Genomic DNA, 18,184 nt, shown 5'->3' with positions numbered 1-18,184 from the left:
TTTTGGAAAATTAAAATAGGGCTTGGTTATTCAACCTAAATGAGTTATATCTAAAAATACTGTAAAGGGCAATACCCATGATCACAAATTATATATTTTCAGGTATGTCATTATGCAAAAACATGTTTTATTAGTATTAGTAGTAGTATATGTGTTTGTATTTAGTTTAATTAGGCTAATTGCTGATTGTTTTTTCATGTTAGCCTACCTTTTATTCTTAGATTTGTACATTATTAAACATGAGATGTTATCCTGATGACAATCATGCTGTCTTTCACACTATTTATGCTAGTAATTAATATTTTGAACATTCAAATTAGTCGGACAAGAGGTAATCTCAGTGCATTTTAATATTTATTTGCATAGATTGAGCCAAGATGAAAAGACATTCAAAAGACATTTTGACATTCAGTATCTTGCAGTATTTTTTAAGGAGATGCAAAAAAAAATTAAAAAAAAACATTTGATAGGAAAGGACCGTTGAGTAAATCAATAACAGTATTATTTTGTGCACGTGTTTTGAGTTACACAGTTTCAAGATTATTCATTACTTTCTTAACCCATTCCTCGTCTGGATTCACACAAAATTCCAAAGGTTTTTTTGTTGTAACCCTGAGGATGAAAGTTTATATAAGTTTATTTTTTTTATTTTGTATTAGATTTTATATATTTTTTTCTAAATTATGTATTTTAGAGTTAAATACTTACACAACGCCAGGGGCAGGGCATTTTGAACCTGTCTTCAAAGCACTCACAATTTTATCGGCAGGAATTGGGAAGTCGATAAAATTGAAGCAACACCTCTCTGGAACTGCAGCGGCAACTGCTGTTGGTGAGATCAAATTATATATACATACACATATGAAATATGTTACATTTTAATATGAGTTGGTATTACTCATCCTTCAAAGCAAAGGTCCTTTCTAGAACCATGAAGGATCATATCTGGATGGTTAATCAGCATTTTGGATACCACATTCGGTAAGGCAAACGCAATAAAAAACAAAAAACAAAACAAAAAAAACATCATGATATTATTTGTCAGAAATGTTATCAATGCTATCAGAACAGTAGCATATAACACTAGTGCAGAGATCTGTAGAACAAGTATGTTACGTCTATGCTATTTCATATTGTAGATAAATTCTTACAAAGTCGTGCCAACAACATTCATAAGGGCACTAGACAGAGTTATCATCTATATAGCAATGGTTATTCATGAAAACTATAACAGTAATAGGCCTATGTATTGCTGAAAGAATAATAAAGGGCAGCTGTGGCCTAATGGTTAGATAGTTGGACTTGTAATCTGAAGGTTGCAGGTTCGAGTCTCGGTGCTGGCAGGAGTTGTAGGTGGGTGGGGAGTGAATAAACAGCGCTCTCTTCCTCCCTCAATACCCACGGCTGAAGTGCCCTTGAGCAAGGCACTGAACCCCCAGTTGCTCCCCAGGCGCTGTATATAGCTGCCCACTGCTCCGGGGGTGTGTTCACTTCTCATTGCTGTGTGTGTGCACTTGAATGGGTTAAATGCAGAGCACCAATTCTGAGTATGGGTCACCATACTTGGCAAATGTCACGACTTTCACTTTTCACTTTTACTTTCATAAACAACACATAAGATTCTATACCCCTAACCTAAAGTAATGGTGCAATGTGGCAAACATCTTTCACAAACAAATCACAAATCTTTCACAAACATCTACATATCGGTCTCTTTTAAAGTGTTTAGTGTATATGATGAGTGGATTTATTATAGCACAATTCCCACCCAGACCACACTCATTTTCAAACCCTGGCTATGGCCGTGGTGCCTTCCATTCCCCCATGTGTTTCTCCTTTTCACAGTCTGGCAGAAATGATGCATGGTTCCAAAATACATCTTCACATGACAGTAAAAGTGATGCAGGGGGTGGGTCAACTTACCCCACTCTCCTCTGCTTCCATTGAAGATGAGGCAGAAGCAGGCTCAGAGAGTGAGGGAGAACCCTGCACTCTTATCAAAACATCTACAGTCAGTTATTGCAGAGGGTGCTATCTTCTCTTTTAATTGTATATTTGTAACAACTGGATAATTTGTATTAACAAGCACCCACCCTCCTTGTGCCACTTTTTTTTTGGTTTGAGCCACTGCCCCTCAAAATGTCTGTGCATGGCCCTGATGCGGAGTATTTAAATCTCTTTTGAATGAACATTCGCGCTGGTCACTTTCACTTTAGATTTCGCGATCACACACGCTCCGTGTAAAGGGAGCACATCTAACAAGATCAGATATTTGTCAGTGAGCTCAGGATCTGTTAAGCAGCAAATACTCCAGCATGGTCTTGTCAGTCATCTCTCCTTCCTTATTCTTGACCTGGCTGTGATCAGTCAAATCTGACTACTGCAGCTCTTTTTGGATGCAGGGTTGCCAAGTTACACGTTTTTTCCACAGAATTGGGCTACTTTTAAACTGTTGCCATGGGTTGATTTTCCCAAATGGGTTAAAGGTTTATTATTATTATTATTATCATTTAAATATTGCATAAAATACATTTGACTGAAATGCCTGTATTGAAAAATTTTGCATTCAACCTGTGATAAAACTTTCATGGACTTTTTCATTAACTGTTCCCTCCTGGTAAAATGACCTGCCCAACTCAGTCCAAGCAGGTGAGTCCTTAATCATTTAATCAAGAAACGGCTGAAAATACATCTCTTTCATCTTCATTTGACCCTTTAACTCTAGCAATCTCTATTCTATTTCTATTCTAACTACTTGTTTTATTTAAAAAGAAAAGACCCTTTAACACTAGCATTCTATATTCTTTCTCTATTCTCTCTACTTATTTTCTTTTTATTATAAATAATGACCTTCTAACACTTCTATCTACTTGTTTTCTTTTTATTTATTCTAAAAACAAAACAAGCAAAAAAAAAAAAAAAAACTTGCTACGTATACATTAGTATGCTATGTTAGGTGAAACCCCGCCTCAAGCCCCCACACACGAACCCGCCCCCTACTGTCCTCTTTTTGGAAAATTAAAATAGGGCTTGGTTATTCAACCTAAATGAGTTATATCTAAAAATACTGTAAAGGGCAATACCCATGATCACAAATTATATATTTTCAGGTATGTCATTATGCAAAACATGTTTTATTAGTATTAGTAGTAGTATATGTGTTTGTATTTAGTTTAATTAGGCTAATTGCTGATTGTTTTTTCATGTTAGGCTACCTTTTTATTCTTAGATTTGTACATTATTAAACATGAGATGTTATCCTGATGACAATCATGCTGTCTTTCACACTATTTATGCTAGTAATTAATATTTTGAACATTCAAATTAGTCGGACACCATGTAATCTCAGTGCATTTTAATATTTATTTGCATAGATTGAGCCAAGATGAAAAGACATTCAAAAGACATTTTGACATTCAGTATCTTGCAGTATTTTTTAAGGAGATGCAAAACAAAATACATTTGATAGGAAAGGACCATTGAATAAAGCAATAACAGTATTATTTTGTGCACGTGTTTTGAGTTACACGGTTTAAGAATTATTCATTACTTTCTGAATCCATTTCTCATCTGGATTCACACAAAATTCCGTTCTTGGTGTTGTAACCCTGAGGGTGAAAGTTTATATAAGTTTATTTTTTTATTTTGTATTAGATTTTATATATTTTTTTTCTAAATTATGTATTTTAGAGTTAAATACTTACACAATGCCAGGGCCAGGGCATTTTGAACCTGTCTTCAAAGCACTCACAATTTTATCGGCAGGAATTGGGAAGTCAATAAAATTGAAGCAACACCTCTCTGGAACTGCAGCGGCAACTGCTGTTGGTGAGATCAAATTATATATACATACATATATGAAATATGTTACATTTTAATATGAGTTGGTATTACTCATCCTTCAAAGCAAAGGTCCTTTCTATAATCATGAAGGATCATATCTGGATGGTTAATCAGCATTTTGGTTTGTTTCTGCGTTCTTTCAAGCTCTGTATATATATGTTTTGTTGCTTATAGGAGAATATAAAGTTCACTGAACATGCAAAAATGAAACATGCAAAAGATTCCACTATGTTACCTGAAAATTTACTTAAAATTTATGTCAGAAGCAAAACTGTACTTCAAGAGAACTTACGTTGAGCCTCAGGAGTCCAGGCCATCAGCAGGACCAGCCCGAACACCAGACACAAAGATGATGCCCTCATGGTTTCTGATCTGAAGTTGATCTTCAAGTTTTGCTAATGAGCTGTTTCAGTCGTCTGAGACTATCCGAGTCTGCACCACATTTTTAAATGCTTTCGGACGTGATGTTAGATAGCAACTCAGATCTGTGGTTTGATAAGGAAGTGTACTGCATTACCCCTCCTCTTCTTCAAAGCCCACACGGAGAATCATATTTGCTGTACTGGGTTTCTGTGCTTTTTGCAAGCAGAGATCGTGAAAAGATAAAATACAGGTGTCAGAAGTTTCCAGCACATCCTCAGACAGTGCAGATTTTTTGGTGATGCTCATTACAAGAAATTTAAAAAAGATTTTTAAACTTGTGTAAAATTACCTCTGAATTATTCTTGTACCATCCTTTATTTATGTCCAAATCACAGAAGGACTATATGCTTATTCATTGATTCCATGTGGCAAATTTCCACAGTCAGCATTTACAAAGTAAAAAAAGTACATGACCACTGACATGGTTTTCAATATGCAAATATTAAACTACAATGGAAACGTGTTGTAGTAGACAATGGAAATGCTTTGTGATAACTTAATGCATAATTCATTAACAAAAAGAACATTTAACAGATTTCATAATGTGAGGAAATCTTGATATAAATATAATTATGTATTATATAAATGTTGTATGTATTTTTAATCAAATGTAATTATTTGCCATGTTCTAATGAATAATTAAAATATCATATTTTAAATTAAAAAAAAAATTATAAATATTAAAACTTTAAAATAAAAAAAAAAATAAAAACGTATGAACAACATATGCTATACTAATAAGTTAGATTTAGAAAAAAATATATACAACATTTAAATTATTTACATTTTCTATAAATTATTAATATTTTACTTATTTAGATGATTACTTTATACACTGATGTGTGATATTTTTTTTTATCAAGATCCCACACAAGTCTTATCTAATTTGTTATCATATAGATAGTGCTGTTAATGGATTAAAAAATCATTATTGTTATCAAACATCTGCCTGTCATTGATCTGTTGAATCTCTTATGATCTTATTTCCATAATACAATGTCTTTTGCAGTGTCCAACTTTTTTTTTCTTCATCTATTTTAATACGTATTACATACAGGGTCGTTCTTCTATAGAAAAAGCCTTGTGACGTTATAAGATGAAGGTGATGCATCTAGCAAACATCAGCTCAGCCTGATAATGATCAAGATCTTCGTGTTCAGCACTTTTGGCCTGTGGTTTTTTTAGTACGATATGTACCCTCATTTTTATCTGCAGTAAATGGCACATGTGCAAATACACTAGAATGTGTAAATGTGTATGGATAGATACATGTCTGTATCAGTCACATCAATCTAGCTTCCAAACTGTACATTTAATAGTTTTCAGCAATATTCATGATAAATTTGACAAAATACACCAGAAAAGATTTGATAATTTAACAGAATAACATTCAGACTTGCTAAAATATTATTACTAATCTAAAGTACAGTGAATGAAGGACCAGACTGATTCAGCAGAACATCATTACCTCTGAGGAAACCACCAGTAGCGTTTCATTTTTATATCTTTAGTAACTGACATGAGAAACGTTAACTTGCCTTGTAAGTGTTAACTGTAACTTATTTTGATGTGAGCTACATAGTTATATACAGTATAATATGATCAAACCCTTATTAGTCACACAGATACTGTGAGAATTGAATCATTCTAAATCTTTTCAGGTTTTCAGCTTGAAGTGATTTAAAAGTTTATTCATATAATTGGAGTACAAAGGCATCCATTTAATCTACATTAATTTTGACTGTTTTGAATTTAATTCCTCTTCGGAATTAGTTTAATATGTGTTTTTGCCATAAAAGCAGAAAGGGCAATTTGGGTCACTGGAAAAGACACATAGATCAAGACCATCCTTATTCTGAGAAAAACACCCCTCTGAAACTGTCACCTAAACTTCACAACTGTTCGGCGTTGGCTATTTAGTGCACAGCAATTTTTGTCTTAAACTTTTCACTTCCTCAAGAGTGCAATTCAGTGTACAGAGTCAAAATGCAATTTATTACACAGCGATTTTGAATGTAGGAGATATATATATATATATATATATATATATATAATATATATATATATATATATATATATATATATATATATTATATATATATATATGAATGTAAGTATATAATAATTGTATAGCTACAGTATATATATATATATATATATATATATATATATATATGTATATATATATATACTGTATTGTAAGGGTGGTTTCCCTACAGTGGTTCAGGCTGTAGGATTGCCGAATGACTAAAGAAACGTTTTCAGCACGATACAACTGTACATTTCCAGTCTATGACCACCCACTGCCACTTAACGATGGAAATAAACGCAATTAGAATAGCTAAATATGTGGGAGAGCGTTGCTACTGAGTGACTATATTGTATTGCAGTAGGTAGCACGTCAAAGTTAATATTGAATCAAAACTAGTTCGCACATAATTTATAATTGAAATGGTTTAATAATATTTTGTTATGATTACACTTGAATTGGTTACAAAATAGATAAAGGTTGGTAAAATAAGCAGTTAACTGTACCCAGCATGTATGTATAATATTACCTGAGAGAGAAAGAGAGAGGGGGAGATGGAGAGAGGGAGAAAAAAGAGGGAGAGAGGGCAGAGCCACAAGGAGAGCCCCAACAAAGAAAAGAGGCAGCAAAGAAAAGAGAAGGAGCAGTTACAATCTTCTTTTATCCCTTCCTTGACCATGTGACTATAAACCAAATGTGACTATAAACCAAATGTGAGACATACAGACTGACCAATCAGCAGATTACAGCTTCACCCACTGTGCAAAGGTGTGACAATTAGCAGAGCCCCGATGCATACAAGCCTTGACAGATATCAGCACTTCTGTGCCTTCAGAAATGCCAAATGGCCCTTTTGTTACTCAAGATAGGTTTGGGACAGGAAAACAGGAGTCTTTGATCATTTTTGACTCTGCAGTATACACACACACCCACACACACACACACATAAATGTATAAATATTCATTCATTGCTTCATTAATATAGGTTATTTATTTTCATTCTATTTCTACTGCATATTTTCATCTAAATAAACAAACAAATAAATTAATCCATTACAAATAATGCAATATCGAATATATATATATATATATATATATATATATATCAAAAGTAAAACTTTCATTTTAATTACTGAATTTATTTAATTATTATTATTATTATTATTTAAATTACTGAAAAATTACTGTTGAAGTAAGGCAACTTCTCTTTGTGCTGAATGAATCAGGCCCCATTATCAGCTACCTCAATTATAATAACCTGCGATGAAAATGAGAGTCGTGGGCTGTATTTACACGATTGCATTAAGCTTTTTAAGGGTGTAGTGTTTTTGTAAATTGCTAAATCACTGAATCAACATTTAATCATTATATCATTTGTTTATTTTTATTCGATTTCAGTCTGTTGTTATTTAATATAGAGTGTTATTTTCATCTTTTCATATTTAAATAATAAATACATGACTTACATGTATTTATACATGACTGCGTTTTTTAAACATGTTATATAAAGTTTAAAAAACGTGTAGCCTATTTTTAATATTGCATTACTTTCGGTGGCTGAAGATGTATTTATGTATTTATTATTTAAATAGATGAAAATACTCTATATTGAATAACAACAGACTGAAATCGAATAAAAATAAACTAATTAATAACTATATAACTATATAACTATATATATATATATAGTATATTATATATATATATATATATATCATTGCATATAGTATGGCCTATTATTAGGTATTATAAAATGTATGGCCTATTGAAGGTATAAAACAGTAACACTTTATAAAAAGGTTTTATTTGTTAACATTAGTTAACTACATTGGTTAACGTGAACTAACAATGAACAATACTTCTAAAGCATTTATTATTATTACCCACTGTAAATTTCATCGTTTAGTAAATTACTTTTTTTCAATCAAAATTGTTATATAGGTCAACATTAATTTGATAACATTAATTCCCTAACACGAATAAACAATGAACAATTTTATTTAAATTAACTTTGACAAATGTTAACAAACTGGACCTCTTTGCAAAGTATTACCTGATTTAATTATGCAAATATTTGTGTGTATTTGTGTATATTTATTTAGCGTTCATTCGTCACATCTCCGCAGTGGTGTAGTCTCCAGCTCAGCCGCACCAACAGAGGGCGCCAGTTAAACCAGCCGCGCTTTCTTACACAGCGCGCTCATTCTCTGCGCATGCGCACTCGCCGCGTATCTCTTCACTTCCCGCAGGATCAAACCGCTGCTTGTCCGCGCCGCCGAAACGCCGAGCCGACAATGGCACAACTGGTGGGACCTCTCCGCAAAGAGCTCGCCGACTCCCTGTCCTCCTGCCGGGTGCTGGTGGTTGGCGCGGGAGGCATCGGCTGCGAGCTGCTGAAAAACCTGGTGCTCGCCGGCTTTAAGAATATAGAAGTGGTAAGTTGGAGGAAGGCGGACTCTCTTTGTGCTGCATCAATCAGGCCCCATTGTCACAGATCTTCACTTATAACACTCTGAAATACAAATGAGAGTCATACCTTGTATGCATTACTCGTTACAGTAAGAACCGCAATGTTTCTCGTCCCATCGTAAATATATAAAGCAGCCCTTTTATTTCGCGCCATGTTCTGTGCGATACAGTGTCCCTTGAAAACATTGACCGATGTGGCCACACTTTACCACTAATTATTGTAGTTATTGTTCCGCGAAATAGGTGCGTTTTCGAAAAGATTATTTTATTAAAATGAAAAATTCTTTATTATTCTAAACTTGATATCAGACAGATTATATTTCGTTTTGATAAACTGCATCTTGCCGTCGTCTGTAAATGTACCGTTTGTTGTGATACACTTTTTACTATGCTAAAGTAACACGATTGATTATTATTATAAAAATTATTATTATTATAGTTTTAGCCATTATTAGTCTTACACATAAGGTTATGAAACTACAAGCTGTTTATAATTAGGACAATTTAATGCAGGTATCTCTACATATAGCCTATGCAGTGATAAAATCACTCACTTAATTGATATTGAATCATTTATGACCTGCAAAGCTGATGTTGATGATATCAGTGTTTTTATTTATGCAATAAGTGTTACGATGCAGCACACAACCAAATTTTTAGTGTGTTCTATAATGGCTTTAAAATGGTTAAAATAAATATCATCTAAGTAATAATAGAACTGAAAACATTATTTAACAAACAGAATTTGGGAAATGCAAAATTGGCAATTGATTTTTAGTTCCCGAATAATGCATTTTTGCAAAATAATTTTTTTTATTACAACTTTTTGTAATAGAGGTTTAGGGTACATTTAAAATGCATTGTGATTTCATTGTGATAGCATGGTTCTGCACTTTCTTTAAATATTTTTTTTGATTATCCATAAAATGTTTTATTTATTTATTTATTTTTATTATCCTCATTTGCAGATTGACCTGGACACCATTGATGTCAGCAACCTTAACAGACAGTTCCTGTTTCAGAAGAAACATGTTGGGAAGTCTAAAGCTCAGGTACATGGTATAACTGACTTCAACACGTATGATTTTGAAATCTGCATCAGATATTGACTTATTAGCGTGTTTTAGGTTGCCAAGGAGAGCGTGCTACGGTTTTGCCCATCAGCGAACATCACTGCCTACCATGACAGCATCATGAAGTGAGTCCGGTTACATTATTACCAAGATAAAGACTTAGCATATGAACATTTGGTTTGTCTGTGGATACTATATTAAAACACTAATTCTAAGGTCAAGAAGTCTGATGTCTTTGTGCTTTGCAGCCCAGATTACAACGTGGAATTCTTCCGAAATTTCCAGCTTGTCATGAATGCTTTGGACAACAGAGGTATGAATTATTCAGCAGACTTTGGTAAAAGTTAAGGAATGCTATGTTTCTAAAATGCGTCTTTTCTGTTGTCCTTGCAGCGGCCAGGAATCATGTCAACAGGATGTGTTTGGCTGCTGACATTCCCCTCATTGAGAGCGGCACCGCTGGCTATCTGGGACAAGTCACGGTTATCAAGAAGGCAAGGCTCTTCTATTAAATCGTTTTTGCACATCTTGCTGTATGTTACGCTGTTGCCATTCACATTTTGTAAATTTCCAAACTCCAGGGTCAGACGGAGTGCTACGAGTGCCAGCCTAAACCCACGCAGAAAACCTTCCCAGGCTGCACCATTCGCAACACGCCCTCAGAACCAATTCACTGCATCGTGTGGGCCAAATATCTCTTCAAGTAATTTCTCTACACTAATACGTCTCTTCGAAATGTAATTCAACTTGGCTTAGTTCTGAAATTGTCATTTATATTGTTCAAGGGTGTCGCATTGTTTAAAATTTTAATGCACTTTGCACAAACAATACTGTAAGTAAGGGAAAATCCACTGCTGTGAATTAAAGACAGAGAGAGGTTGTGCGTGTGTGAATTATCTGTGTCTGTGCAGCATCTCTGTAGTTATAGTGTAGTAAAGGCCTTTAAGTTTCTGTAGGTGATGATGGTTTTATCAAGTGAAATGATTATGAATACTATTAGCTTGATTTAAGAGCTTATTTAATTATTGTCCTCTGCTTCCATGTCATTTTGAATAATCTGCTGTATTTTTTTTTTTTAGTTTTATTGTGTTTGTAAATCTTGTCTTATTCCAATTCAGTTTTTGCTATAAAGATAGACTTAGATGCTGACGTGGCAATAAAAATGAACAACTAACTAACATGTCATTTTGAACTGCCTCCACAGTCAGCTTTTTGGTGAGGAGGATGCCGATCAGGAGGTGTCACCTGACACGGCTGACCCTGAGGCTGCTTGTGAGTAATCGCACGTCTACAACAACTTATTTACTATCATGATTACTTCAGCTGGTGGACGTTCTTTTTTGCATGTGGTTAAATATGCTTGAATGAAATAGAAATGTATGATTTGGTGTTCTGTGAAATATGTAATGCAAGTTTGAATTAGGACTTTTTGATGACTTGAGGATTCTGGGATGTTTATTGACTACAGGGAACCCTGCCGATGCGGCAGCCCGAGCTACGGCCTCCGATCAGGATGGAGACATCAAGCGAGTGTCTACTAAAGAGTGGGCTCGGTCCACAGGCTACGATCCTGTTAAACTCTTCAACAAGGTGCAAGTTCTGTTGCTAACTTGTCGTTAATTCATTACCCACTCTGTTTTTTTTTAGAAATAGTCTAAAGGTGATAATCTTGTGCTTCCTTTCAGCTTTTTAAAGATGACATCATGTATCTGTTGACTATGGATAAGTTGTGGAAAAAGAGAAAAGCCCCATTACCTCTAGACTGGACTGAAATCCAGCAGATTGGTGTGTATTTGTTCTAGAATTATCTAGTTATTTAAACAAATAAGTAAAACTGTTTAGAAGACATGCTAATGTGACTGTGTGTGTGTGTGAAAGAATCTTCTCAGGAGGAGGCCTGTGGCACAGGTCTGAAGGACCAGCACGTGTTGGGTGTTCAAGGTTACGCTCAGCTCTTCCGCCGCAGTGTAGAAACACTCCGATCTCAGCTGATAGAGAAGGGTGAGGGCGCAGAGCTAGTCTGGGATAAGGTGAGAACTCAAAGGACAAACTCGGATATACATAGTTTATACAATGGTGGCCAAAATTGTTAGAACACTTGGCATATCTAAGAGGTTTCAGTTGTTTTTGTTGAATTGGCCTTTACAATACCCATAAAATGAGCTATTGCCGGATCTGCCCTCGTTGGAAGGAATCTGCTGAGACATTGAAAATGTTGGACTGGCCCACTCAAAGTCTGGACCTCAACCCCCTCGTGCAAATTTGGGGCAAGTTGGAAAATAAACTGGACAGATCTATTGTTCATTCAAAGGAAACCTTTGGCTTGAGTCACAGAAAGTATGGGATAACATTAGTGTTGACGTTCTGAGGAAATATTTTGACACTATGCCAGAGAAATGTGCTGGTTTAATTGCTGCAAAAGGTGGACATACCAAATATGAAAGTTTAAAGTGGACAAAAACGGTATGACTTACGTCATCTGATATTTGTTGTGCTCAGAGCAAACATCTGCATGTTTCATGAACAATATGAAATGAAATCAGGTCAGTATTTTCAGATCCGTCAGGTGTTCTAACATTTTTGGCCACCACGGTACCTTCATTTTGTCTCACACTAAATGTTTGTTAATTCATATAATTATTTTTAATTGATACTTATTTAGTAAGGACACATTGATAAAGTGGCAAAAACATTTCTAATGTTACAAATTATTTCTGTTTAAAATAATTGCAGTTCTTTTGAAATTTCGAATCATCAAAAAGCCTGGAAAAAATAGTGATGTTCAGTGTGTTATTTGTGCTGCTGTTTTCAGGATGATCCTCCAGCCATGGACTTCGTGACAGCAGCTGCAAACTTGCGCATGAACGTCTTCAGCATGAACATGAAAAGCCGCTTTGATGTCAAATGTAAGTGTTTGGATGGCTGTATTGCCACTGTATTGCCTTGACATAAATCAGGGCTCCAAACTGCGACTAAAACAGTCGCATTTGCGACCATAAATATTAATTTGCGAGTGACGTTTTTGCTGAGGTCGCCACTGGCGACTACCCGCCGAAAGCTCCTCAGGAATTAACCGATAAAAAAGTTTTCTCAGGTGGATGATTTGCTTCATTCTAGCAGCGCCCCGTCTGTGATAAAACGAGCTCGGGCCGAAGGTTAATACACACAACTACACCGAGTGTGGACCTGCCGCGTGTACAACAGCTTTCAGCCGAGATCGGCCCATAGAGAAAAAACCGTCTGTCAGCCAGAAGTGTTTTTGTAGAGTCGGCGCGGCTCTGGTCCATTATCTTCTCACCGATGCCGAGACTGAACCGACAGAGACGCATTTCAGCCAGAATCAGCCCGAGTGTTATTGCTATCTGGGTAGGCTATAGATTTACATGTTATAACTTAAAAATTTGAATGTAATGCCTTTTTCCCTAATTGTTTTGCGATCAAATCTTTTGTTATGTTCACGTATTAAACTGAGACGATGCGCATCAAAGTTTTAGTGGAAAGAGAGTTTCAGACAGTCCTCATCTCTGCCGCACATCAGTGCTGACGCACACAGTCTGATAAACGCAGCTCCGCTGTGCAGCGAGAGAGAAATGACGGAGACGTAAGAAGGGAAAGTGCAGAAAATACAGCGTCTATTTCGTGCGTAACTTGAACAAACTAGAACAGGTTAAGCTGTCAGCTGTGTGAATATTGGCAATATCATTAACAATTCTCGTTTATAATAATTACTAATATGGCTTCTTCTAAACAAGATCTTGGTCTGTGTTCTTTTAATGCGTGAACTTCATTATTTGAAGCGCAACTGCCGTCCAGGAATCGCCAAAAGCTCTGTGCTTTGTCACTTTTTAATAAAAAGTACCAGCTTTAAAATTATTCCGAATTCATAACGAAATTCAAACAATACAGTTTTGGCGCTCCTTAATGGGTCAGGCGCGGTCGCTTTAGCGCCTCAGTTCAAGGGCAAGTGAACCCATTTAATCTTTCTCTTTACTAATATAGTACATAATGAACATTAATTAACATCGAAAGGTAGGCTATTTTATAAGATAGCCTACAGTACAACCTACTGAAATGTCTCATGTAAAAGCTCATTCAGTTTCAAACTGCAAAAAATGTGTAAAGCTTGTAAACATTGCAACGTAATATACATTTACCTCAGAAAAACCATTCAGTGTCAATAAGCTCATCAGTCAGCTAGAAAATAAAGGTGCTTAAAAGGTTCTTCACAGAACCAGTTTTGGTTCCACAAAGAAGCATTCAGTCAAAGGCTCTTTAAAGAACCATATCTTTCTTTATAATCTGGAGAGCCTTCTTTCGCCACAAAGAATCTTTTGTGAAACAGAAAGGTTCTTCAGATGTTAAAGGTTCTTTATGAAACCATTTAGACAAAAAGGTTCTTCTATGTCATCGTGAAGCACCTTTATTTTTAAGAGTGTATGACAACATTTCCAGGATGCACTGAGGAGGAGCCCAAGCTACACTCAGTGGCCAAGTGATGCTTCTGCTCCATGATATTGGTACAGATTCTGTGTAACGAACAATTCTTTGTGACTGTAGATTTCAAGCTGGAAAAGACATTTAGTTCCCACTTTAAGTGAACCTTAGTTCCCAGGTTATCTACAAGATGGATTAAAATGCTGATAAAGTCAAGAAAAGATTAGACATAAACACATGACAGTGTGATTGAAATGTTAAAATGTAAATAAATAAATAATAATAATCGTAAATAAATAAAACACGTTTATTCTGTGGCACCTAAAAAAATTATTTGGCTCCTAAGTTTTTTTCTTATAGGAGCCAATGGCTCCTTACTCTATTTTTTTGTTTGGAGCCCTGTAAATTATTCAAAATGATCCTTTTAATGGGTGTTTAACAGTATTATCTAAAATTATATAAACAGTAGTTTCTGCCTTTAAAGTGTCTTTTTAATTGTCCCATCGTTGGTTCTGAATTGAATGGCTTTAATCTATGTTGCCTTCTCATCTAGCCATGGCAGGGAACATCATTCCAGCAATAGCCACCACTAATGCCGTCATCGCTGGTCTCATTGTTCTAGAGGCGCTGAAGATTCTCAACTCAGACTTCGACCAGTGTCGCACGGTAAACTTGCGGTGTTACTCCTTTGACACCTTGAAACCAGAATTGCATCATGTCCTGTCTTATCTAACATATCTATGCATTTGTTTTTCTCACTTGGTTTAACGTAATTACATCTCAGCAATAGTTTCGGTTGACCTTTTTGACCTTATCCTGTTTTTGAAAGTCTTGTCAAGTGTTGTAGGTGGGAGTTATAGGGCTTGTACAGAAAACACACCCTTGTGGTCTTTGCACTTACTACTTCCCATCCAGTGATGAGAATTTCTACACACACTTGTGCTCTTCATACTCACTTGAGCCAAATGCAGGAAATACGTCATGTATACGTCATGTATTTCCTGCATTTGGCTCAAGTGAGTATGAAGAGCACAAGTGTGTGTGTAGAAATTCTCATTACTGGATGGGACACCGCTATAGTGTTATAAAAATGCAACCAATAAAATGTTCAGCACTTTGTTTTACTACCAAATTAAATGTAATCTAATTAATATTAGCTGATAAAAACACAATCATTGACTAGAGTGGCCACAATCAGCGCCGGTGGCCATCTTGGATCCATAATTCAGTGTAAATAAGGGGTTATCCAAGCATTAATGGCAAGAAAAGAAAGGTGTTTTTTGAGGTTATAGTATATTAAAGAGTGATAATGTGACTTATGTATGCCAGGTGAACTTTTAATGTGAAAAAACTGTTTCCATTGCAGTTTTGCAATTTTCCTTTTCCGAATTACCTGAAAAATCATCTAATGCAAGTGTAAAATTTTTTGCATTTATATGGGAGTTTTCGCGAAGGTGGTATGCTTCTATTGGGCTTATTTTAAATTCATGCAAATTTGAAGGGTATTGGAAATGTGGCTACTCTTCCTTATGCCTATGGCCCATAGCCTTACTCCTATTTTGTTGTTTTTTTTAAAAAGATCTTCCTGAATAAGCAGCCGAACCCCAGGAAAAAGCTTCTTGTACCGTGTGCGCTGGACCACCCCAATCCCAACTGTTACGTGTGTACCAGTAAACCTGAGGTCACGGTCAAACTTAATGTGCACAAGACCATTGTGCAAGCTCTTCAGGACAAGGTACCAGTAATCATTCATTTCAATCTTGATGTTTGTGTGATCTCCAAGAGATTCAAGTCTGGATTTAAACGTTAGAGCGTTCATTTATGGTGTTGCTTTTTCAGATACTGAAAGAGAAGTTTGGCATGGTGGCACCAGATGTGCAAATTGAGGATGGAAAAGGAACGATCCTCATCTCTTCAGAGGAAGGAGAGACTGAAGGTGTGAATTAAGTCACACACTAGAGAATAACTTTCTCTACAATAACATACTCTGAGCTTTGTTTTAATGTGTTGGTTAATCTCTCGGTTTCTCTGCAGCAAACAATAACAAGTTTTTGTCCGACTTTGGGATTCGGAATGGGAGCCGTCTTCAAGTAGATGATTTCCTTCAGGATTACACTCTTCTAGTCAATGTAATTCACAGGTCAGTGTGGCTTCATTTAGCTAAGAGGATGATACTTTGGGTTTCTTGAATATGTATCTTGCATTTATTGCAGTGAGGAATTGGAAAAGGATGTCGAGTTTGAAGTAGTGGGTGACGCCCCGGATAAGGCGCCTGCACCAAGTGCCCCGGAAGAAGAGAAAAACATTGCCAACGGTAACAAAGATTCTGCCCAGCCGTCTACCTCATCTAAAGGTAAGAACAACATGGATTGTCTGCAAAACACCAGTCTTTAAAATAAATAGTTCACCTTAAAATTGGAAACAAGCAGCTTGGACATTCTGCTAAACATCTCATTTTGTATTTTACGGGCGAGAAAGTTTGAGTAATGCACTTTTCTCATGTTTACAGCAGCTGCAGAGGACGATGATGTCCTTCTCGTAGACTCAGATGAAGAACCGTCCTCCAGCACCATGGAAGCTTCCCCGGAGTCTAGTAACCGCAAGAGGAAGCATTGTGATGCTGATACGGATGATGCTGCGTCTAAGCGCAAACGCCTCGACCAGCAGCCGGCCGATGATGATGATGACGTCATCGCTCTAGACTAGCGTCGTTCACAAGATTCCACCTGCCCACAATAGAAGATTTTTCTCCAGTTAAATTTTTGTACGGTTTCTCTTACCAAACATGTAAATATATCTGTACAATATGGTTCAAGCTCAATGGATGTCGTCTTTTCCTTCTGTCCTTTGTTTATTGGGAACAGAAAACAGCTGAGTTATGAACTACACACTCGGTTAAGGTTTCCTCAAGATGGATAAAATGCTTTTCAACGTATTATTTTTTACAATGTGTGTGTCCTCGTATTTCGCAGTGGTTTAGAAAGGCTGACAAGTTGCTGAAAAGAGCTCACGGTATTTCGATGCATTTTTTTTTTTCATCTTGAAAACCATATTCCATATTTATTACGGGTTGTTTTTGTTGACAACCTTGGTAATATTTCTGATTGCCAAATCATTTTACAGTAACAATGTATTACTGTATGATGGCTGATGTCTTCTGTTGCATTGCTTTAGAACCACAATGAAAAATATTGTGACTTCCTTTTTTTTTTTAAAGAAAATACACTTAGACAACTATTTACATCTTTGTGTTTCATTCTTATAGTTTTAGTCTTTACTTGGGTAGTATAAATGAGGCCATTCCTCGTTTACTGACCAAACTGAGCAGCTGAATAAACTAGGGCATCATCTCATTAACCTTTATTTACCATGAAAGCGTGGTCTTGAAAGGGTACAATGTCCCAATTGCACTTTGTTTACATTAGAATGTTTGACGTAAGAACATTCTGTTTTCACTTATTACTCACGTAGATGTCAGAGTCCACCGTTCACGTGGTATTTGTCGTCAGTGGGGTTCATCGAAGATGCTACGAGAGACACATTAACCCTTCCCCTAGTTGGCACATCGACTGAAAAGCAAAAGTTTTTGTCATAAGTTGCAAATTTTGCAGGAAATTGTCAACAGTTTATTTATTTGGTCTCTCTCTCTCTATATATATATATTATATTATTATTATTTTATATATATAAATATATATATATTTTTTTTTTTTTTTTTTTCCTGTGTGAATACAATGTTTGCAGAAAAATCTTTCACAGACAAGGAATTAATGCCATCTCGTGTCCATTCGGAGCAATTTTCGTTTCACAAACAATGAAAAACGCAGAAAATATATGCTTTTAAGTGCTCACAATGACTAGCCGTTGAGTGGCTGTACACTGGTGCATTATTATGGGATTGAATGAGTGCACT

General features: G+C 35.8%; 2 protein-coding genes across 6 annotated transcripts; one reads left to right on the top strand and one right to left on the bottom strand.

Annotated features, from left to right (window-relative positions):
* Nucleotides 1-332: 332 nt before the first annotated feature.
* Nucleotides 333-4,311, bottom strand: ccl33.3 (chemokine (C-C motif) ligand 33, duplicate 3). Of its 4 annotated transcripts, none has more exons than XM_042753266.1 (3): nucleotides 4,136-4,311; nucleotides 709-823; nucleotides 333-612 (listed from the first exon to the last, which is right to left on the bottom strand). In XM_042753266.1, the coding sequence occupies exons 1-3, from the start codon at nucleotides 4,203-4,205 to the stop codon at nucleotides 525-527; spliced, it is 273 nt and encodes a 90-aa protein (XP_042609200.1). In that variant the 5' UTR covers nucleotides 4,206-4,311; the 3' UTR covers nucleotides 333-524. The 4 variants fall into 4 exon arrangements, with proteins under 4 accessions (XP_042609200.1, XP_042609199.1, XP_042609198.1 ...); XM_042753265.1 differs by lacking the exon at nucleotides 709-823 and adding an exon at nucleotides 3,705-3,822 and having other exon boundaries at nucleotides 4,136-4,301; XM_042753264.1 differs by having other exon boundaries at nucleotides 709-826; nucleotides 4,136-4,299.
* Nucleotides 4,312-8,493: 4,182 nt separating this feature from the next.
* On the top strand, nucleotides 8,494-17,512 carry LOC109112278 (SUMO-activating enzyme subunit 2). 2 transcript variants are annotated; one of them, XM_042753166.1, is made up of 17 exons: nucleotides 8,494-8,730; nucleotides 9,733-9,816; nucleotides 9,892-9,962; nucleotides 10,086-10,150; nucleotides 10,231-10,331; nucleotides 10,419-10,540; nucleotides 11,042-11,109; nucleotides 11,306-11,427; nucleotides 11,523-11,622; nucleotides 11,716-11,867; nucleotides 12,650-12,743; nucleotides 14,825-14,937; nucleotides 15,851-16,006; nucleotides 16,111-16,207; nucleotides 16,306-16,411; nucleotides 16,485-16,624; nucleotides 16,784-17,512. In XM_042753166.1, exons 1-17 carry the CDS (start codon nucleotides 8,509-8,511, stop codon nucleotides 16,975-16,977), a joined length of 2,007 nt encoding a protein of 668 aa, XP_042609100.1. In that variant the 5' UTR covers nucleotides 8,494-8,508; the 3' UTR covers nucleotides 16,978-17,512. The 2 variants fall into 2 exon arrangements, with proteins under 2 accessions (XP_042609100.1, XP_042609099.1); XM_042753165.1 differs by having other exon boundaries at nucleotides 16,781-17,512.
* The last annotated feature ends 672 nt before the right edge of the window (nucleotides 17,513-18,184 follow it).

Source organism: Cyprinus carpio, chromosome B25 (assembly GCF_018340385.1).
Source record: "Cyprinus carpio isolate SPL01 chromosome B25, ASM1834038v1, whole genome shotgun sequence".
Taxonomy (NCBI): domain Eukaryota; kingdom Metazoa; phylum Chordata; class Actinopteri; order Cypriniformes; family Cyprinidae; genus Cyprinus; species Cyprinus carpio.
Note: the sequence above shows the minus strand (reverse complement) of the source record. Positions and strands in the feature narration are given on the sequence as shown.